Below are 22,633 nucleotides of genomic sequence, written 5' to 3' on the forward strand. Positions count from 1 at the left end.
CTCAGGAAGCGGTTTCCTCGGGCTGCTTCCTTCATGACGACTAGTCCGTTTAGTTTCTACTTTCCAAGAATGTGTTAAAATATTGTGCTACTGGTCTCATTTCGGTTTTATTTTATTTTACCTTTAAGCTCTGTTGGACTTGACATTCCTATTTTCTTAATTTTCCTGGGTTTATACTTTTAAGAATCAGTAATATTGTGTATTACAAAAAACACGAATTAAAATTTACATAGAGTCTATAAAGGAAAAACCATTTCTCTACTCACATTTCTGACATCAAATATATGAGTTTTCCACCAACCAATTCTCCGCAGACAGCAGCTGAGTGTCCTACAATTTTACTCAATTCTGATGCTAAGTAACCAGAGTTAGTGCAGACCCCATGGGTTAGGGGCTCAGCCCCCAAGACTGCCCCTACTTCGGATGCCAGCCACAACTATTAGGAACCCAGGGTACCCACACTTCTGTCCGAGTTCACTACAAATCATGGGCATCTGCAACCTCCTCAGGTTCAGTAATTTCCTTCTTGGGCGTTGGGGGAGTTTAGGAGCAGAGGTTTAACAGGCAAAAGAAAGAACAGTGAGAACAGATCGCTCCCTCCTGAGGGGCTTCCGAAAGGAAAATCCGGCCCGCGGTGGACTGCACCAGATGTTATAGGCAGGCCTGAGGAGGCGGTGTCTGATTTGCCTACAGCCCACAGGTTGGTTTGACCGGGTGTGACGTTTACATAGCGCGAGGGGAAGGTTGGTCACCCCACCCCAATCTTACTATGACAAAGGGCAGAGTGACCTTGACATGCCATGTGCTTTCCAGAGCAAGGGCAGAGAGTGATGCTCACTGTGGTGGGGCAGGAGACCCTCTGTTCCTAGAAAATCACAACAGCGCGCCCCTGTGCTATATCCCCGGTTACTACAGCATTCCTTGTTCTTGCCTAACAAGATTACTTCCCTGAACTGTAAAACTCCCGCAGCACTGCATACAGAGAGAGGATAGGAGGCACGGTGGTGGTGGACAGGAAATGAGGGAATGATGATAGGAAAGTTGGAGGTCCTGTTGCCGACACCCCTTAGAGTGGCCGGAGGCTGGGGTGAGTCCAGAAGCCTTTGGATGGCACCAGGAGGTAGCCCCAGCCAGAAATCCTCAGTTGCTCCAGGACCTCTTCCAGCCCCACACGACGGCTTGGTCCTCCGTGAAAGGAAGCTGGTTCAAACATGGCCAATATGCCCAGCAGCCCGTGGGTACTTGGGGGTTCTCCATGTCCTCCCCAGCAAGCCTGTCCCCCAAGACTTGTAAGGCTGGCAGGCACGCTCATCATTTTTAAATGGCTAATTGTTGAAGGCAGTTTTCCCATTCACAGAAGCAGAAGGGGGCCCAGTATTTGGTTTGGTCTGATTCTAAAATGGAGGCCAAGAGCCTCGAAATCAAAGGACAGAGTTGAGGTCCGCTCCTCTACTCACCTTTCCAATGAATGCACCTTGGAATCCCAGACGAAGTCCCCAATATGAAGTGGCATTGTTGTCTGGGGTCAGTACCCGGGGTTCGTCGTCTCGCACCAAGAAGGTTAAGGACACGGATATACATGAGGAGTGGGTTTAGGAGCGGAGGTTTAACAAGCAAAAGAAAAAGGAGAACAGCGCTCTCCCTTGCGAGAGAGAGGGGCTTCCGAAAGGAAAATCCCAGTTTTGATCATTTCTTACGATGGCTCACAGAACTCAGAAACTTTACTTATGTTTACTGATTTATTATAAAGGATACAGATGAACAGGCAGTGGAAGAGGTACACAGGGCAAGGTCCAGAAAGGTCCCAGGTGAACACAGGACCTTTTGTCTTCTTGCAGTTTGAGATGCATCGCCTTCTTGGTATGTGGTTAGGGTTAACCAAACCAAAAGCTCTCCAAACCTGCGGTTTATTTTTTAATGGAGGTGCCATCACTTAAGCATGATTGGTTAAATCACTGGCCTTTGGTGGTTAGTCAATCTCCAGCCCTTTTACCCTCTCTGGAGGTCAAGGGGTGGGGCTGCAAGTCCCAGACCTCTAATCATGCCTTAGTCTTTCAGGGCATAGCCGCCATCCTGAAGTTGTCTAAAGGATCCCAGCCACCAATTAGCTTATTATCATACACTCTTATCATTTGGAGATTCCAAAGGTCTTAGAAGCTCTTGTGTCAGGAACCAACACCAAGTATTCTAATAAAAGATGTTTCTATCACCCCTGTCACCCAGGAAATTACAAGGATTTCTGGAGATCCATGCCAGGAACCGGATGAAGATCAAATATATATATTTATTATATCACAATATTGCAGCCTACTACTTGCCAGGGACAATTCTAAGCACTTTACATGTGTCCACTTAATTCCTTTAACAGTCCAAATCAGCTATTGCTGTATCTCCATATTACAGATAAGGAAACTCAAGCACATAGAGGTTAAGGTTAACCAGGTGATCTGGCTAGTCTGTACTTTTACCTGATGTTATGCTGCCATACAGACTAGAATTTTTTTTTTTTTTTTTTGAGACGGAGTCTTGCTCTATTGCCAGGCTGGGGTGCACTGGCATGATCTTGACTCACCGCAATCTCCACCTCCTGGGTTCAAGTGATTATCCTGCCTCAGCCTCCCGAGTAGCTGGGACTACAGGTGCACAACACCACACCCAGGTAATTTTTTTTGTATTTTAGTAGAGACAGGGTTTCACCATGTTGGCCAGGATGGTCTTGATCTCCTGACCTTGTGATCTGCCCGCCTTGGCCTCCCAAAGTACTGGGATTACAGGCGTGAGCCACTGCACCCGGCCTATTCCTACATATTTACCCAAGAAAAATGAAAACACATGAACACACAAAGATTTATACAATAATGTTCATAGCAACTTTATTCATAATAATAACCAAAAAATCAGAAACAGCCCAGTGTCCACTGGGGATAAATACATGGATAAACAAAGTATCCATAAATGAAATACAGGTGGTAAAAAGAAGCAACGTATTGATATATGCAACAAATGAATAAGCTCAAAAACATCATACTAAGCAAAAGAAGCCATACATATTTAATTGTTAAAAATTGTATATAACAGACAAATCTCATCTACAGTGACAGAAAACAGACCAATGTCACCGGCAGCTGGAGCTCCTCAGGAATACTGACCGCAAAGGAGCCCTTCTGGAATGATGACGATGTTCTCTCTCGATTGTGGTGGTCGTGGCATGGGTACAGAACACTTGTCAAAAGGCATGGAATTACTCAAAATGGGAGTATTTTTACTGTATGTTAATTATAACTCAATAAAATTGATTTTTAAAAATTCTAAGTACATATATAAATTCACTAATGTTTACAGAGCATGAAGAGAAGTGAAAAAGGCCGGGCACAGTGGCTCACGCCTGTAATCCCAGCACTTTCGGAGGCCGAGGCGGGTGGATATCGAGGTCAGGAGATTGAGACCATCCTGGCTAACATGGTGAAACTCCGTCTCTACTAAAAATACAAAAAAAATTAGCTGGGCATGGTGGCGAGCGCCTGTAGTCCCAGCTACTTGGGAGGCTGAGGCAGGAGAATGGCGTGAACCTGGGAGATGGAAATTGCAGTGAGCCGAGGTCGCGCCACTGCCCTCCAGCCTGGGCGACAGAGCAAGACTCTGTCTCCAAAAAAAAAAAAAAAGTGAAAAAATAATTCCATGTTTGAGATTTGTTTTTTTTTTAATAAAGTTACCTGAATTTGTTTTTTAAGTTTAGTAGAATTCGTTTATCAGGACCTGTTTTTAAGTTACCTACGTACCTCTGTAATGGGATTACGGGCAGTAACTCTCACACTTCAACATTCGTTGTGACCACCTGGAGGATTTGTTACAGCAAAGACTGCCAGACCCATCCTCAGAGTTTCTGATTCAACAGGCCTGTGATGGGGCTCAAGAATTTGCATTTTTTTTTTTTTTTTTTTGAGATGGAGTCTCACTCTGTTGCCCAGGCTGCAGTGCAGTGGTGCGATCTCAGCTCACTGCAACCTCCTCCTCCCGGGTTCAAGTGATTCTCCTGCCTCAGCCTCCTGAGTAGCTGGGATTACAGGTGCCCTCCACCACGCCCGGCTAATTTTTGTATTTTTAGTAGAGATGAAGTTTCACCATGTTAGTCAGGCTGGTCTCAAACTCCTGACCTCGTGATCTGTCCACCTCAGCCTCCCAAAGTGCTGGGATTACAGGCGTGAGGCACCGCCCCCGGCCAAGAATTTGCATTTCTAATGACTTTTTGGGTGATGCTAATGCTACTTACTGGTCCAAACACTACATTTAGAGTCACTGACTATAGAGATCCTTAAAAGATCCCTAGTCCTCCAAAGAGTCAATTCTTAATGCTTAAAACTTGAACTAGGCTGGGCACAGTGGCTAACGTCTGTAGTCTGTAATCCCAGCACTTTGGGAGGCCTAGGAGACAGGATCGTTTGAGGCCTGGAGTTGAGACGAGCCTGGACAGCACGACAAGAGTCCATCTCTTAAAAAAAAAAAATCAGCCAGGCATAGTGGTGCACGCCTGTAGTCCTAGCTACTGGAGAAGCTGAATTGGGAGGATCACTTGCGCCCAGGAATTCAAGTGAGTTGATTATGCCATTGCACTCTAGCCTGAGAGACAGAGTGACACTGCCTCAAAAAAATAAAAATTTAAATTTAAAACAGAAACACAAAAAACCTAAACTAAATTATCCCCTAAGGCTGGCCACGGTGGCTCATGCCTGTAATCCCAGCATGTTGGAAGGTCCAGGTGGGTGGATCACTTGAGGTCAGGAGTTCCAAGACCAGCCTGGCCAACATGGTGAAACCCTGTCAGTACTAAAAATACAAAAATTAGCCAGGCATGGTGGTGCACGCTTGTAGTTCCAGCTACTCAGCAGGCTGAAGCAGGAGAATCACTTGAACCCAGGAGGCAGAGGTTGCAGTGAGCCAAGATTGTGCCACTGCACTCCAGCCTGGTTGACAGAGCAAGACTCTGTCACAAAAACAAAAAATAAATAAATAATCCCCTAAGAGGAGTATATCCCAGCAAAGTATAACACCTGAAACTTATAAGAATATCTGCCCTGATGATAAGTGATAGAAAAGACACAGGCCAAGCCAAAGTTTGTAAACTGGTGGCCTGAAGATATTTAGCCTCTGTGTTTTTCTAAATTAGATGCCAACATTTCAAACTTGGGAGAATTCACTTTAAAAATCCAGTTTTTACAGCTGGGCACAGTGGCTCAAGCTTGTGATACCAACACTTTGGAAGACTGAGGCATGCAGATTAATTGAGCTCAGGAGTTCAACACCAGCCTGGGCAACATAGGAAGACACTGTCTCTACAAAAAGAAACTTTTTAAAAATTAGCCAGGCACAGTGGCACACACCCGTGGTCTCAGCTACTAGGGAGTCTGAAGTGGGACCATCACTTGAGTCTGGAAGGTCGAGACTGCAGTGAGCCATGATTGCACCAAGGCACTCCAGCCTGGGGAACAGAGCAAGGCTTTGTCTCAAAAAAAAAAAAAAAAAAAAAAAAAAAAAAAACAAAATTCCAGTTTTTAGTTTAAGTATCATTCCCAGAATAAAAAAATAAGCTGGAGCCAAATAACGGTTACCTCACTTTAAAATCTTTGTTTTTACATTTTTTTGAATTAAGTAACAAAATTTAAAAGATACAAAAGGATCTACAGTGAAAAGTACATCTCCCTTCTATCCCTGATCCCCAGCCTCTCAGAGGCTGCCTCCTTTAGATGGGATGGGTGCTTTCCAGATGTCCCCACTGTGCATCAACTGGCCCCCTTTCACTTATCTGCATTGTCTGCCTGACCCCTTTAGACATCTGAGCTGCCTCCCAACCCACTTTACCACGCCTCTCCTGCATCCCCATAATACTTGGCATGTCGTTAGCACTTTCACACAAGCTTCTTTACAAGGCTGTGTCTTTTCAGATGGGGAGATTCACAGATGCATGAGGTTAGGTTTACATCTTCTTTTGAGTATCTACATCCCTGATAACTAGGATTGTGTCAGACTTACGGCAGATGTACAAGTTTGTTGAGTGAATTAATAAATGAATGAATGGGCAAACTGTGTCGTTTCCAGGGTCCTGAGGTGTGACACAAATAGCAATTCAGTCAGGTGAAATCAATAACTTAAATCCCTTCAGGATCCCAGCTGAGTTCCCAGTCCATCTTGTAATACTTCTCCCCAGAACAGACTTAGATTACCTGGAAATAATGAATCCTCTGCCCCTTACAGAACTGGATCCAAAGCGGGTACTAGGGCACTCTAAGACTACTTCTCAGAAACGTGACAACCTCCTGTACTGTTTTTCTCCTTACTACAGGGCCCAAGCACTGAAACTTCTTACCTTTTCTCCTAAACTCTGCCACCCACTAATGGCCTCCAGACTGGGATTCCACTAACCCACTCCCCAAGGGCTGACTGCACCCTTTCTTTGTCACCACTCATGACATCATTTCATGCTATGAATTTGCCAGCCATTCTAGAGATACAGCTGAACACAGATATGACCACAAACATGAGGAAGTTATAAAGTATTGAGAAATCCTTCTAGAGGCGGATGCAATGCCACACCACTGAGCACGAGATCTGGCTTCCTGAGCAGTTACCAAAGGATGAGATGACACAGCCCTGTGAGCAAACTAGGATCAACGGAAAATAGAAGAACTTAAGAAAAGTAAGTCACTTCTCCTTCCTCCCTTCAATGGACTGCTAGGAGGGGCAGTTTCTCCTTATAAACCTTCTGGAGAAGCCCCACACTCTAAGTGAACACACTTGCTGGGAGGCTCCTGTATCTCGTCACAGCTTGTCATGAAGTCCAGCCACTGCAATAATGCAATGCATCACGTTTTTCCTTGCCTTGCTTTCCCTTTTCTTCCACACTCTCACCCCCCTAGATCTGCCCCTTCCTAATAAAGTAACAACACTTTCATCTTTGCCTCAGGTTGTACTTTCTAGGGGACTTAAGTTAAGAAATTGTTGTTGGCCAGGCGTGGTGGCTCACGCCTGTAATCCCAGCACTTTGGGAGGCCAAGGCAGGTGGATCACGAGGTCAGGAGATCAAGACCATCCTGGCTAACACAGTGAAACCCGTCTCCACTAAAAACACAAAAAATTAGCCGGGCATGGTGACGGGCGCCTGTAGTCCTAGCTACTTGGGAGGCTAAGGCAGGAGAATGGCGTGAACCTGGGGGGCAGAACTTGCAGTGAGCCGAGATTGCGCCACTGCACTCCAGCTCTGTCTCAAAAAAAGACAAAAAGAAAGAAATTCTTCATGCTGCAATTTCTTGTTGATGTAATTTTTGTTTGTTGTAATTTCTAGGGTAACCACTGAAAGAATAAAAACAAAGTACACAATTTTCAAACTAGTGAGGAAAAACACAGAATGGTAGAAAGTAAGTAATCAAAAAGAAGGCAGGAAGGAAAAGATAGTGCCAAATATGCAGTTAAAAAAACTAAGAAAAAAAGGAAAGATGGAATTGTTGGAACCAATAACACAAAGATAATAAATTTAAACCCAAATATATCAGTGGTAATCTTTTAATAAATAAATATATTTGCTTATTAAATATAAAATGTACACAGTAAATATAAATGAACTAAATGCTTTAGTTCAAAGACAGAATAAAAATTATGAAATAAAAATGTATACACTTGAAAGTATTTAAAATAAATCTAATTTTCATAATGAATTTTAAGCATTAAGGAGTTTTGTAACTGAATAGTGGAACTCAGAAATATATCCTATTCAGAAGGATGTCTCATGTTAATAGTTTCCTTCACTATTGTAGCATACTGTAGAGTTTCAAGAAAACAATTAAAGGCCAGAATTGTCTTATGTTACCATTTCTATTTCTGCAATATTCAACAAACCAAAATTTTCTCTGTAATTGTGAAAAAAGAACTCCTCCTTAACCATAACTAAAATTTTGTCTTAACCTTATCAAATACCCAAAACTGTAAGAAGAGATAAAGCTGTTAACAGAGACATGGATATCCCTTTTTATCAGGTCAAGAGGGTGAGTCTCTAATAGAGAGTTCTAGTAACTTTTCAATAGGTAATTAATGAAGGCCTTCCTTCTAAACCAGATAGGGGGAGATGGAATGCGCTGAGAGTATTAAAGGCATCTCCTGCAAGCCACTGATACCTTTGTTGACAGAGCAGATGGAAGAAAACAGCAGTTACTAGGTAACCTATAGCTGAAATTTGTGTCCACATAAAGAACCACTGGGTCTAGGCTCATGGAGTATGACTCCTGTGAGAAACTGCTGTTACTCCAATCACATTGTGTGTGTGTGTGTGTGTGTATGTGTGTGCATGTGCACACACACTTACTAAAGATGCATATTCCTGGGCTCCCCTGAAGATCTATTGAATAGACTCTCCAGGGTAGGACTACATTGTCTTTACTGATAATGTTCTTAACTAAAAATTCTTAGTTATAAAATCATAAATTTCCACTGGGCACAGTGGCCGAGGTGGGTGGATGACCTGAGGTCAGGAGTTGGAGACCATCCTGATCAACAAAGTGAAACCCCGTCTCTTTACTAAAAATACAAAAATTAGCCAGGCATGGTGGCAGGCGTCTGTAGTCCCAGCTACTCAGGAGGCTGAGACAGGAGAATTGCTTGAGCCCGGGAGATGGAGGTTGCAGTGAGCCAAGATCACACCGTTGCACTCCAGCCTAAGTGATGAAGCAAGACTCCATCTAAAAAAAAAAAAAAAAAAAAAAAAAAGTCACAAATTTCACAGTGAAACTCAATCTAGAGTACCTGAAGTTTATATACATAAAATAGACATACCTTTGCTATGAAAGCCTGATTTACTCTTAACTGGGTATAACCAGAAAAGAGTTCTGCCTATAATGATATATCTGCATTGAACCTAAAACACAGACTTCATCATACATTCTCACCTAAATTTCTCTGATGACCCAGAGTAAAGCAAAAGGTTTAGCAAATGAGAGTGAAAGGATTTGAATCTCACTTTCTGTCAAACTTTTAGAGCTCTGTTAACCATGGTTAGTATCAACTATGATTTTAGGCAACTTTCCTTATAGTAAAAATAACTTGTAATTGTTACGGTATCTGGATTGGGATGCACTATAAATAATCTAATGGAGACTTCAAGCTTTAGGCTTTCCTGAGTGTGGTGACTCTTGAAATTGACACATCCCTTGTGGATACCCTGGAAGCTGTGTTTATGGAATTGTTAAGAGATATTGGTTCCTTGATGCCTGTGGAGGATCTTATCTCCTTGCAACTAAACTGTAATAGTGGACTGCTACAAAGACTTCCACTGCTAATGAGGACTGCTTGATGCTGTGCTGGCAGGCTGTTGTTTCTGTTTAGTATCCTTTTGAGTAAGCACACCATGGCCATGGCAGTCTTGTGATTTGAATGTTTAATCTAAAGTGACTTCTGTTGGTCATAGCCACAAATAATTTCAGATGTACTAACTTGATGAACATATCCCAAATGTTTGGTTAAACCTAAAAAGACCTCTCTGGTGGATGTAGCAGTACATCATTTCATATATATTAATTTCATAACTTGTTTTTTTTTTTTTGAGACGGAGTCTCACTTTAGGGTGGAGTGCAGTGGCACCATCTCAGCTCACTGCAACCTCTGCCTCCCGGGTTCAAGCAATTCTCCTGCCTCAGCCGCCCAAGTAGCTGAGACTACAGGCATGAACCACCATGCCCGGCAATTTTTTTGTGTGTTTTTAGTAGTGACAGGGTTTCACCATGTTGGCCAGGCTGGTCTAGAACTCCGGACCTCAGGTGATCTGCCCACTTTGGCCTCCCAAAGTGTTGGGATTACAGGCCTGAGCCACGGTGCCCAGCCTAATTTCATAACTATTGATAAATTTTCATCTTACACTGAATTCACATTTAGACTTAACTTTCTTCTTACACTAAATTAATGAATTAACATAAATCATATTCTGTATTTAATTATAAAAACATAAATAAAATTATCACATCAATTTAATTATTATAAATAATTTATACATACTGCATAATGACTTTGAAAACAGTATAACTCAAAATAATAGAAAACAAAATTAACTGAATGAAGTACTACTGAATTTCAGGTATTTCTGTGACAGAACACAAATTTAAAAGTTAATAAAATATTACCTTTTCTTAGCAAAAAGTTTCTTAAGTCAGATTATCCTTTCATGTTTTAAATGAAGCTTCTTCTAAATAAGTCATTTTATTCACAGTTGCAAATTTCTTTTTAACACATACAATGTATATAGTACATGCTGGAATCAAACACCTGAAGGAGCTGGAATCTTATGAATACAGCCAGGGCAACAGTGTAGAGAATCATGAACAAAAACATCACAGTCCACACAGAAAACATTTTGGCACACAGCACAAACATAAACCTGTAGTGAAAAGGAGAAAAGTGATAAACTAGTTTCCAAAAGTTAATTACAGCACAGCTTGATGACATTCAAGGTGTGCTTTGCTCTTTTGTGTCTCTACCAGTTTTTTCCCACTACCTACTTTAGTACTTCCAATGTACTCTATATTCTCAAATCTAAGGCAATTAATTTTTTACCCCAAACTATCCCTTAGAAATGAGGGAATGACTTTGTTTTCGAGCCTTTAAAGTCTATTCTATTATAGTTCACTCTCAATTATTTCATTCTAAGGTTTGGGAAAGACATGAGCTTCAAACCAGCGCTACTTTTGAATGCTTAGCAAGACCACCTGATTGATTCAATTAAAAAGAGAAGCATAAAAATTTAACATAGATTTAATTATTCTTAGGGAATGACCTCACAATTGCAAACATTGTATTTCCTTTTCAAGTAAACCTTTCAAAAAAATATGTCAAATGACCCAGATAAGACAAATAAAAAGGAAAAAACTACATTTGTTCTTTCAGCATTACATATATGAGTACTTGTGCCTTGGGATAAAATTTCCAGGGCAGCTTCATACACAGATTCAAAGATCACTAAATCTCAGAAGTATGTGGCTTTGGATAAAAAAATAAAAACAAAATGAATGAATAAATAAATCTCAAACAACACAGACAATGACCTATTCTTAAAAACTCACAAGAGGCCGGGTGTGGTGGCTCACACCTGTAATCCCAACACTCTGGGAGGCCAAGGCGGGCAGACTGCTTGAGCCCACAAGTTCAAGACCAGCTGGTCAACATGATGAAACCCAGTCTCTACTAAAAATACAAAAATTGGCTGGGCATGGTGGCACATGCCTATAATCCCAGCTACTTGGGAGGCTGAGGCACAAGAATCACTTGAACTTGGGAGGCAGAGGTTGCAATGAGCCAAGATTGCATCAATGCACTACAACCTGGGTGACAGAGCAAGAGTTTGTCCCAGAAAATAAAACCAAAAACCTGTCAAATGACTCAAAAAGTAGTTCCAGGAAAGAGGAAGCTACTGATGTCAAAGAGGTATATACAATTTAATAAAATTACTTTATAAATTGTGACAGTGGAATAGCAATACTTATAATTATTATTTTATATAATTTATATAGTTTTAAATAGGAACATGTAACTAAATTAAAAATTAAAGCTAGACAGTGATCCATATTATTTACATCTATACAAGTTTATATATTAAAGTTGGCCCTCTTCAAAATTGAAAAAATATTTTCTCATTGGCATAATGGAAGAATCACCTATTATCTGTGGCCACCTTAAACAACTTCAATGTGTTATCACACAGCTTAAAGTATAATATGAAGAAAATATTTTAAATACTTTCAGATTAAATGCAGATTAGCTTGAAAGATAAAGACAAATTACATGTTTTACAAGGGTGTACCAAAGTAGACAAAACAATCAAAGAATTTTAAAAAAGAAGAAAAATATTTAAAAACTTTTAATACAAAAATTTTTTAAAAAGATGAATTACAGCCGGGCATGGTGGCTCATGCCTGTAATCCCAGCACTTTGGGAGGCCAAGGTGGACGGATCACGAGGTCAGGAGATTGAGACCATACTGGCTAACACGGTGAAACCCCGTCTCTACTAAAAACACAAAAAAATTAGCTGGGCGAGGTGGCGGGCACCTGTAGTCCCAGCAACTCGGGAGGCTGAGGCAGGAGAACGGCATGAACCAGGAAGTGGAGCTTGCAGTGAGTCGAGATCATGCCACTGCACTCCAGCCTGGGTGACAGAGCCAGACTCAGTCTCAAAAAATAAGAGATGAATTACAAAGTATCTGTATAGCAAAAATTATAATGCAGAATAACAAAACTACTATTTAAACTATTTTGTTCCCATTTTACCTCCACCTATTGTAATTATCTTTACAAGAAATAAACTGATATGAGCCTGGTCTTTAACAACCTGTTGAAAACTTATAGTACCATTTATTTCAGTATTTCTTGTACATTACTTAATATTTAGAAAGCCAATGAACTTACATGTTGGTCTTTCAATTCCCCCTGACATCCATAACAAAATCTGAAAAAAAAGTTTAACAATCAGTTTTTTCTTAAAATTCACTCATTAAAATAGTTCAGCAAAATCTCAATAACTAGAATCCTTTAATTAATATGTACTTGTCTTCACATGACTTTCAGGAAAAAGAGTTAAGAATACCAAAAGGCCAGGCATGGTGGCTCATGCCTGTAATCCCAGCACTTTGGGAGGCCAAGGCGGGTGGATCACCTGAGGTCAGGAGTTTGAGACCAGCCTGGCCAACATGGCGAAACCCCGTCTCCACTAAAAATACAAAAATTAGCGGGGCGTGAGGGTGGGTGCCTGTAATCCCAGCTACTCGGGAGGTTGAGGCAGGAGAATCGCTTAAACCCAGGAAGCGGAGGTTGCAGTGAGCCGAGATGGTGTCATTGCACTCCATACTGAGTGACAGGAGCGAAACTCCGTCTCAAAAAAAAAAAAAAAGAATACCATAAATTAAAAAAAATTCCACAGTATATACAAGGTCATCTGACAGCCCAAAATGTAGTTTTTATTTTCATTAAGGTTAAATGTGAGCATGCTTTATTTTTCTTTTTTTTCAAGTCAAGGGTCTTGCTTTGTCTCAAAGGCTGGAGTGCAGACGTGCTATCATGGCTTACTGCAGCCTCAACCTCCTGAGCTCAAGTGATCCTTCTGCCTCAGCCTCCTGAGCAGCTGGGACTACAGGCATGCATCTCTACGCCTGGCTAAGTTTTTATTTAGACAGAGTCTCGCTATATTGCCCAGGCCGGTCTCGAATGCCTGGGCTCAAGCAATCCTCCCATCTTGGCTTCCCAAAGTGTTAGGATTACAGTCATGAGCCCCCATGCCCAGACAGAAGCACTTTCAAACTTTTGTTTGATAGTCAGTTATTCTAGTAAGTGCTACTTTGTGATTCTTCACAGTTACTGGCTATGAACCTCCAACTATGAAAGAAGAGAATTTAATTCTCTTTCAACCATCTTGAACCCAGTAATGTATAAATATGTAACTAACGTCATTCTCAATTCTTTCTACATAGTTAAGTCTACCTTTTGGATAGAACAATAATCAATGTTTAGTTTACTATGCCTATACAAATATTCTCAGCTAAGCCGTAAGTTTTCCCCTATTTAAAACCTTTTTTTTTTCCTGGAAATACTGTGTTGCTATTCCCAAGGTTAGTTTCCTATGTAACTGACACTAATTCAGGCCCAGTCTTCTCTGGAATAGTATAACTGTCCTCTCAATATATTTAAATACATCAGGAGTTCTGCAGTTTTCATCCCCTTGGTGATATCTTTCCTGGAGCATTCTGACTGTCTCCAAACTGGACTGTTCCCCATATGTGACACACAGGTATCATTCTGGAATTTCTTTTTACCATCATGCTAGGCCGTTCTTCAGCCTGTTTTGAATTCGATACATATTACTAGACACATTCTCTTTCTCTTTCTCTGTTCCTTTGAATCACCTACCTCTTCCAGACCTTCCCCGGAAAAATAACTTTTTGAGACCTTACAAGTCTGAAAATGTTGTTATTCTACCTTCACTTAACTGATAGCTTGGCTGGGTATCTAAGGGAATTTTCACTACAAACTTTGAAGGTGACTGCTCCCTCTCTGCATCCAGTGTTGCTAATGAGAAGCCAAACAAGTTTAGTTCCAGATCCTTTGTATGTGACCTAGTTTTTCCTCTCTGGAAATGTTTAGGGTTAAGGATTTATTGTGTATTCTGAAATTTCACAATTATGGAGTCTGTCTTCCTTCAATACTGTCAGGCACTTGGCAGTCCCTTTCTTTTATCTTTGTTGTAGAGATGAGGTCTTGCTATGTGACCCAGGCTGGCCTGGAACTCCTGGCCTCAAGTGATCCCCATCTCGGTCTCCCAAAGTACAAGCATTAGAGCTATGAGCCACCCTTCCCAGCCAATAGACCCTTTCAATCTATAAAGTTCTGTCCTTCAACAGAAAATTTCTTTGAATTATGTCTTTGATGATTTTCTATCCTACTTTTTTTTTTCTTATATTATTGTCATACTGGACCTTCTGGATGAATCCCCAGTATTCTTATCTTTACTCTCCTATTTCAACTTCTTTATTTTACTCCTTTTATTGTACTTTCTGGAACATTTCTTCAACTCCATCTTCTATAGTACTGGGTTTTTCCTTTCTACTACATTTAACCTCAACCATAAGCAAATAAATACCAAGCTAAAACAATGAGACTTTTTTTTTTTTTGTCTGTCAGTTTTAGCCAATATAAAAAAGTTTCATAATACCTAATGTTGGCTAAATGTGGGAAAACAATAAATGAAACTTCTTTGAAGAACAACTTTATAATATCTATCAAAATTCACAAAACATGTAAAACTCTTGACTCAGTAATTTTACCTCTAGGAATTTACCATGCATTTATACTTGTACAAATGTTCAAAAATATAGATATAAGCATTATTTGTTAATAGCAAAAAAAAAAAAAAATCTTATATCCAACAGGAAGCAATTGGTTATATAAACCATAATTATCCCTGAAATATGCAACAATTTCAAAAACAACACTCATCTAGATATGGTGACGTTAAATGACTTCCAAATGATTTAAGTGTGAAAAGCAAGATGGATACATAAGCCGGGCGCAGTGGCTCAAGCCTGTAATCCCAGCACTTTGGGAGGCCGAGACAGGCGTATCACGAGGTCAGGAGATCAAGACCATCCTGCCTAACACGGTAAAACCCCCTCTCTACTAAAAAATACATTTAAAAAACTAGCCGGGTGAAGTGGCGGGCGCCTGTAGTCCCAGCTACTCGGGAGGCTGAGGCAGGAGAATGGCGTGAACCCGGGAGGCAGAGCTTGCAGGGAGCTGAGATCCGGCCACTGCACCCCAGCCTGGGCGACAGAGAAAGGCTCCGTCTCAAAAAAAAAAAAAAGATGGATACATAATTGTCTTCTGCTAGCCAGTAAGCGTTTAATGTGATTCCTAAATCCTGGATGTTCTTTTTTTTTTTTTTTTTGAGACGAAGTCTTGCTCTGTCCCCTGGGCTGGAGTGCAGTGGCCGGATCTCAGCTCACTGCAAGCTCCGCCTCCCGGGTTCAAGCCATTCTCCTGCCTCAGCCTCCTGAGTAGCTGGGACTATAGGCGCCCACCACCTCGCCCGGCTAGTTTTTTTGTATTTTTCGGTAGAGACGGGGTTTCACCGTGTTAGCCAGGATGGTCTCGATCTCCTGACCTCGTGATCCGCCCGTCTCGGCCTCCCAAAGTGCTGGGATTACAGGCTTGAGCCACCGTGCCTGGCCTCTTTTTTTTTTTTTAATGGAGTTTCGCTCTTGTCGCCTAGCTGGAGTGCAATGGTGTGATCTTGGCTCACTGCAACCTCTGCCTCCCAGGTTCAAGCGATTCTCCTGCCTCAGCCTCCTGAGTAGCTGAGGGTTACAGGAACCTCCAACCACACTCGGGTAATATTTGTATTTTTAGTAGAGACGGTGTTTCACCATGTTGACCACGCTGGTCTCGAACCGCTGACCTCAGGTGATCCAACTGCCTCGGTCTCCCAAAGTGCTGGGATTACAGGCATGAGCCACCATGCCCAAGCGATCCTGGATGTTCTTAAAAGTAGTAAATCTGTATTTTCTGAAAACTATTCGATAAAAGATTGACTACCTCTATTTCAGACTTTATTTGTTGTATTTCACACAAATACCATTCTTAAAAATACTTAAAGATTTTAGGTAAATTATGTTATGCCAGATTTTTATTTTATTTTATTTTATATTTGAGACAAAGTTTCGCTCTTGTTGCCCAGGCTGGAGTGCAACGGCGCGATCTCAGCTCACCATAACCTCCGCCTTTCGAGTTCAAGCAATTCTCCTGCCTCAGCCTCCCGAGTAGCTGGGATTACAGGCATGCGCCACCACTGGGCTAAATTTTGTATTTTTAGTAGAGGTGGGGTCGAACAGGCTGGTGTTGAACCCCTGACCTCAGGTGATCTGCCTGCCTTGGCCTCCAAAAGTGCTGGGATTACAGGCACGAGCCACCATGCCCAGCTTTTTTCTTTTTTAAGAGATGGTGTCTCACTATGTTGCCCAGGCTAGTCTTCAACTCCTGGCCTCAAGTGATCCTCCCACCTTAGCCTCCCAAAGTGCTGAATGAGCCTCTTATTTTCAGTAGTATGCTAGGACTGGATTGTACTGGCTCAAGAGGATATATTGTTAAATATGTATTAAAGGATTTTGAGAACTGGTTGTTCATTGGTAGCTAAAAATTGGCCATAGTGGGAGTATTCAAACCAGGAAATCTGTGAATACTACCAGTCAGGGTTTTTTTTCTTTTCCTTCTGGAAAACTGATTTAGTAGTACAATCATTACCCTTATTTATACATACGTGGGTTTAGTGAAATTATTTGGTTTCTGGAGATTCAGATCTATTTAACAATGAGTCATTTCAATCATAACCACGACATTCTTCATCTCATCGTCCATATTAGAAGTACTCTTGTCCAAGCCAATAGGATTATTTTTTAAGGTAGCAACAATCTATTCAAACATTAGCTTACCACTTATAACAGATATAAATTAATCCAAACTGATATACCTTTCTCCATTATATTCTTCTAGGGGAATTTCTTGAAAAGCATCCAAAGGAAACAAATGATGGTAAGACCGTGCCAAGTGGGGAGCAGACACCAAAGTAAGACCTAACACATTAAGCAGAGAGACATGTTGAGCAGTCCAAACCTCATGAAGACAACAGCTGAAAAGACAAAAGATGTAACTTTGGCAGAATATTTTCCGTTTCTTTTAGGATGGCAGTTATTCATTTTACCTGTGGCTATAACAGAAGATTGTAGGATGGAATCTTAGTTCTATCACTAAGTATGTAACCAACCTGTCTTGGTCTATTTGCTTACTTATAAATGAAATAAAATTAGACAATTCTATTAGTTTAATTCTTCATTCTTGTATATATTTACTTTATAAAGGTAAGAGATGGAAAAATGTCTACTAGATCTACTGCACTGCCTTTAAAGAATATACTTTTTTCAGAAAGAGGATCAGAAAACTAGAATGCTACATTTATATCTGGAAGTGAAGTACTAGGCACTCAATTTAAAAAGTAATCTATTTTTCTTTGCACAGATTAATTCCAGAAACATAGGAATAACTTAACATTTACATTAATTTTAGCAGCAATACAGGTAAGAAGTCATTCAACATTTACTGAATAATGAATAGTTGGTTTCTTACCACAGATTTTACATTCAACAGGTAGCTCACAGTACTTTGCCCGACACTGTGGGCAGAAATAGCCTCCTAATGTTAACCCCGGCTCAGTATTGCCATCCAAATGCCTGTAGAGGGAAAAAAAAGGTAATATATAAGAATCTGAAAAGTTAGAGCAGGAAAGCACATTATCTTGACCTTAAAATCTTGACACTATTTAAAAATCTATTTAAAAGGCTGTATTTTTGGCCGGGTGCAGTGGCTCACACCTGTAATCCCAGCATTTTGGGAGGCCAAGGCGGGTGGATCGCCTGAGGTCAGGAGTTCAAGACCAGCCTGGCCAACATGGTGAAGCCTCGTCTCTACTAAAAAATACAAAAATTAGCTGGGCATCTGTAATCCCAGCTACTTGGGAGACTGAAGCAGAATTGCTTGAACCCAGGAAGCAGAGGTTGCAGTGAGCTGAGATAGAACCACTGCACTCCAGCCTGGGTGACAAGAGTGAAACTCTATTTCAAAAAAAAAAAAAAAACAAAATTAGTCTATATTTTTAAAAAATTTATAACTTTTTGTAGAGATGGGGGTCTCACTATGTTGCTGGTCTTGAACTCCTAGCCTCAAATGATCCACCTGCCTCAGCTTCCCAAAGTGCTGGGATAATAGGTGTGAGCCACTGTGCCTGGGCTGAAAGTCTATTTTTAAATCTGTATGTCTTATAGCTCAATTATGCTACATTCATTTTTTGCCCTCTCTTCAGTTTTTTTTTTTTTTTTTTTTTTTGAGACAGAGTCTCACTCTATTGCCCAAGCTGGAGTACAGTGGCGCAATCTCAACTCACCGCCTCCGCCGCCCAGGTCCAAGCAATTCTCGTGCTTGGCTTCCTGAGCAGCTGGGATTACAGGCACGTGCTACCACGCCCAGCTAATTTTTGTATTTTTAGTAGAGATGGGGTTTCATCATGTTGGCCAGGCTGGTGTCAAACTCCTGGTCTCAAGTGATCTGCCTGCCTCGGCCTCCCAAAGTGCTGGGATTACAGATGTGAGCCACTACACCCAGCCCTTCATTTTTATTTTAAAGTTTCTATTACTATCTTTGAATTTACTAATTTATTTCTTCTGTAGTGTCTAATCTGCTGTTAATCCCAGCCAATATAGTTTTCATCTAAAACACTGTATTCTTCTTCATCACTAGAAGTTTGATTTGGGTCTTTTTTATACCTTCCATATCTCTTCTTACCATTCTCATGTTCTGTAATATCCTGAACATACAGAGTACATTTATACTATAATTGTTGTCCTAACATCTTTGTCTACTAATTCTTTTTTTTTTTTTTTTTTTAGCCTGTCACCCAGGCTGGAGTGCAATGGCACGATCTCAGCTCACTGCTATCTCTAGCTCCTGGGTTCAAGTGTATCTTGTACCTCAGCCTCCTGAGTAGCTGGGATTACAGGCGTGCGCCACCAGGCCTGGCTAATTTTTGTGTTTTTAGTAGAGATGGGTTTCACCATGTTGGCTATACTGATCTTGAACTCCTAGGCTCAAGTGATCCACCCACCTGAGCCTCCCAAAGTGCTAGGATTACAGGCAAGAGCTACTGCACCCAACCCTTTGTCTATAAATTCTACCAACTGGGTTATTTCTGGGTATGTTTCCATTCTGTGATTTTTCTCCGTTTTATAGGTCATATTTTCCTTTGCATCCTTGGTAATTTCTGCCAGGGACTGTGAATTTTGCTTTGCCAGACATTGTGAATTTTGCTTTGTTTTGGGTGCTGGATTTTTTCTTTTTCTTTTTTTTTTGTATTCCCTTAAATATTTAAGAGTTTGTTCTAGAATATACTTCATTAACTTGGAAATAGTTTAATCTCTTCAAAACTTGCTTTTAAGCTTTGTTAGGCTGGTCCAGAACAGCTGTTAGTCTAGATTTTTCTCTCTCTCTTTTTTTTTTTTTTTTTTTGCCTCTGGTTCCAGTTCTTGTGATAGAATTAATTTGATCCCATTACTGTGGACTCTATTCAATGCCTGTCATGTTAAGAGGTATTTCCATACAGACTAGTGAGAACATGAATGTTCCCTGTGTGAGCTCTGGGAATTGCTCTGTCTGCTGCTTTCCAGTGATTCTTTCCCTGACTTCCAGTGGTCTCCTCACACGAAAGTGCTGATCAACACTCAGCTGCTGACTCATGAGCAGCTCCCCAGAGTCTCTGCAGCTCCCCAGAGAGTTCTCTCTGTGCAGCTCTTTCCTCTCCAGTACTCTGACCTGCAAAATTATCACCATCTCAGCCTCCTTGAAAGATGAACTTTGTTTCTTCAACTCAACAACATCTCCAGCCTCTGTCTGCAGCCTGGAAATTCCATCCAGGCAGTAAGCTGGAGTGCTCTTAGGGCCCATCTCATTTGTTTCCTTTTTTTCAGGGATCATTATCACAAGGCTTGCTGTCCAATGTCTGAAAACCACTGTTTTATATACTTTGCTACTTTTTTTGACAAGAGGGTAAATCTAGTCCCTATTACACCTTTTTGGCTGGAGGCAGAAATCTTGTGATTTTTAAGAATTACTCTCTTAAATTTAATTTTGTTTTATAATTATGTAAAATACAAAGCTCTGAAGTTAAAACATGGTACAGTAATATTCTATGTAACATTTTGGTCAGTGATGGACCACATACATGACAGTGGTCCCATAAGATAATACCACACTTCAGTTGCACCTTTTCTGTGTTTAGTTACACAAACACTAAGTGTTACATTACAACTGCCTACATTATTCAGTACACAATATGCTGTATAGGTGTGCAGCCTAGGAGAAATAGGCTATACCATATAACTGTGATGTTAGTAGGCTACACTATCTAGGTTTGTGTAAGTGCACTCTGTGATGTTTGCACAACGATGGTATCACCTAATGACGCATTTCTCAGAACGGATCCCTATCATTAAGTGATGCATTCAGAAAAGTCTAGGGTCTATCCCTTTGCTTTTCCCTACGCACTCATTGAGATAAACATAAAAAAAAAAAAAACTTCCCCTTCCACCCCTTTTAAGTTTTTATTATTTCCATACTACTGTTTTTATTATTAACATAAACAAGCAAATATATCCACTTACATCTCTACTTTCTTCTTAGGTGATCAGTAGCATACTACAAAATTCTCTCAAACTTACTATTTTACTTAGTAATATATCCTGAAGATCTCGCCATACAAGTATACAGACATACTCTTCATTGCCTATCTTTTGAATTTATAACTTAAAAGAAGGAATTAAAAATGTAAAAACATTATCACTGATATTTTCAAGGTCTTTACTTACGCCATGCTGAAAGAGGGTTTTGCATCCTGGTCAGATAAAGAAGCAATGGTGTGCTGAGGAAATCCTTCATAGAAGAAAATGTATTACTTTCTTTTTCCAAGCAAACAGCAGAATTCTAGGACTAAGAACCTAAAGATGTTCTTATCAAAAAGCCAATGAAGTTGCACAAAATATCACTTTACCACCTTTCAGATAAGCTTATTATAGCATGATGAAACGAATTCCAAGCTACAAGAAAAAGTAGAGGAAACGGGGGAAAGATCTGTCTATATATATGACCTCAGATTCTGAAGTTCATATATATATTTTTCTTTTTCTTTTCTTTTTTTTTTTTTTTTCGAGATGGAGTCTTGCTCTGTCACCCAGGCTGGGGTGCAGTGGCGTTATCTTGGCTCACTGTATCCTCCACCACTCGGGTTCAAGTGATTCTCCCACCTCAGCCTCCCAAGTGGCTGGGATTACAGGCATCCGCCACCATGCCCAGCTATATATTTTCTAACTTAATAATGATCAACACTACTTTTTAAAGAGGTTGTAATTTTTACATCATTTCTGATACAACTAAAGATATAGTACACCTTCATTTTATCTAAGTTTATACTTTTATGTTTAAAATTTTGAAATGCTCAAATCTTTCATGTAATTTGTTTTCCATATATAATTTTAAATTCTGAAAACATGTTCAGGAAAAGCAGAAACCATTTTTAAAAAGAGATATTACATAAAAAATTTAAATGTATCTACATATCAAAACAAATAAATAAAAGTAAAGGCAAATAACCAACACGAAAAATATTTGCATCAGGTGACTAAGAAAAGGTTAATATTCCTAAAAGACTCTAACAAACAAATTACAAATTTAAAAAACCTTAAAATGGAATAAGAATATATATCAGTAAATCAAAAAGATTAGCTAAATAAGATCTAAAATGTATTGAATGTTTACATCAAGCATTATTCTAAATGCATCATCTGTATCAACTCAATCCTTGCAACACAGAATAAGGTAGTTACTAACACCATTAAACACATGAGAAGACCGTGGAAAAGAGAGGTCGACTAGTAATACAAAAGGCCAAAAGTAGAAAAGCATCCTACTTCATTAACATTTAAAAATATATATATTAAATAAGGAGATTCTTTTTCCATTTAAAAGTTATACCTTTTTTCAATATAAATATAATAAATCTTCATTGTAACATTTTTGTAAAATAGAAAAAAATAATAACATTTTAAAAAAGTGATCCAAGCCCGGGTGCAGTGGCTCACGCCTGGAATTCCAGCACTTTGGGAGGCTGAGGCGGGCGGATCACGAGGTCAGGAGTTCAAGACAAGCCTGGCCAACATGCTGAAACCCCGTCTCTACTAAAAATACAAAAATTAGCTGGGTGTGGTGGTGCCCGCCTATAATCCCAGCTACTCGGGAAGCTGAGGCAGGATAATTGCTTGAACCCAGGAAGCAGAAGTTGCAGCGAGTTGAGATCGTGCCACTGCACTTTAGCCTAGGCAATAGAGTGAGACTCTGTCTCAAAAAAAAAAAAAAAAGAAAGAAAGAAAAAGTGATCAAAAACCAATAATTTCCCCTCCTTTGAGCAATTTGGTGTACTTCCCTGCAAGCTTTGTCTTTGCAGTTTGTATTACACAGCTTTGATC

General features: G+C 40.2%; 1 protein-coding gene across 8 annotated transcripts in view; it reads right to left on the reverse strand.

The window, feature by feature from the left end:
- Window positions 1–9,948: 9,948 nt before the first annotated feature.
- LOC111539902 (general transcription factor IIH subunit 2) overlaps window positions 9,949–22,633 on the reverse strand; it is a 33,274-nt gene continuing 20,589 nt past the window's right edge. For 4 of the 8 annotated variants that reach the window (XM_023207932.1, XM_023207934.1, XM_023207931.1 and 1 more), the window contains 5 exons: window positions 20,981–21,044; window positions 17,694–17,797; window positions 17,041–17,143; window positions 12,435–12,474; window positions 9,953–10,411 (listed from right to left, as the gene is read on the reverse strand). In XM_023207932.1, coding sequence (XP_023063700.1) covers window positions 10,292–10,411; window positions 12,435–12,474; window positions 17,041–17,143; window positions 17,694–17,797; window positions 20,981–21,044 — 431 coding nt within the window. In that variant the 3' untranslated portion in view covers window positions 9,953–10,291. Of the gene's footprint in view, window positions 10,412–12,434; window positions 12,475–17,040; window positions 17,200–17,693; window positions 17,798–20,980; window positions 21,045–22,633 lie in introns of those variants that run through there. The other 4 variants (XM_023207929.2, XM_023207928.1, XM_023207930.2 and 1 more) reach the window with 2 other exon arrangements.

Source organism: Piliocolobus tephrosceles, chromosome 4 (assembly GCF_002776525.5).
Source record: "Piliocolobus tephrosceles isolate RC106 chromosome 4, ASM277652v3, whole genome shotgun sequence".
Taxonomy (NCBI): domain Eukaryota; kingdom Metazoa; phylum Chordata; class Mammalia; order Primates; family Cercopithecidae; genus Piliocolobus; species Piliocolobus tephrosceles.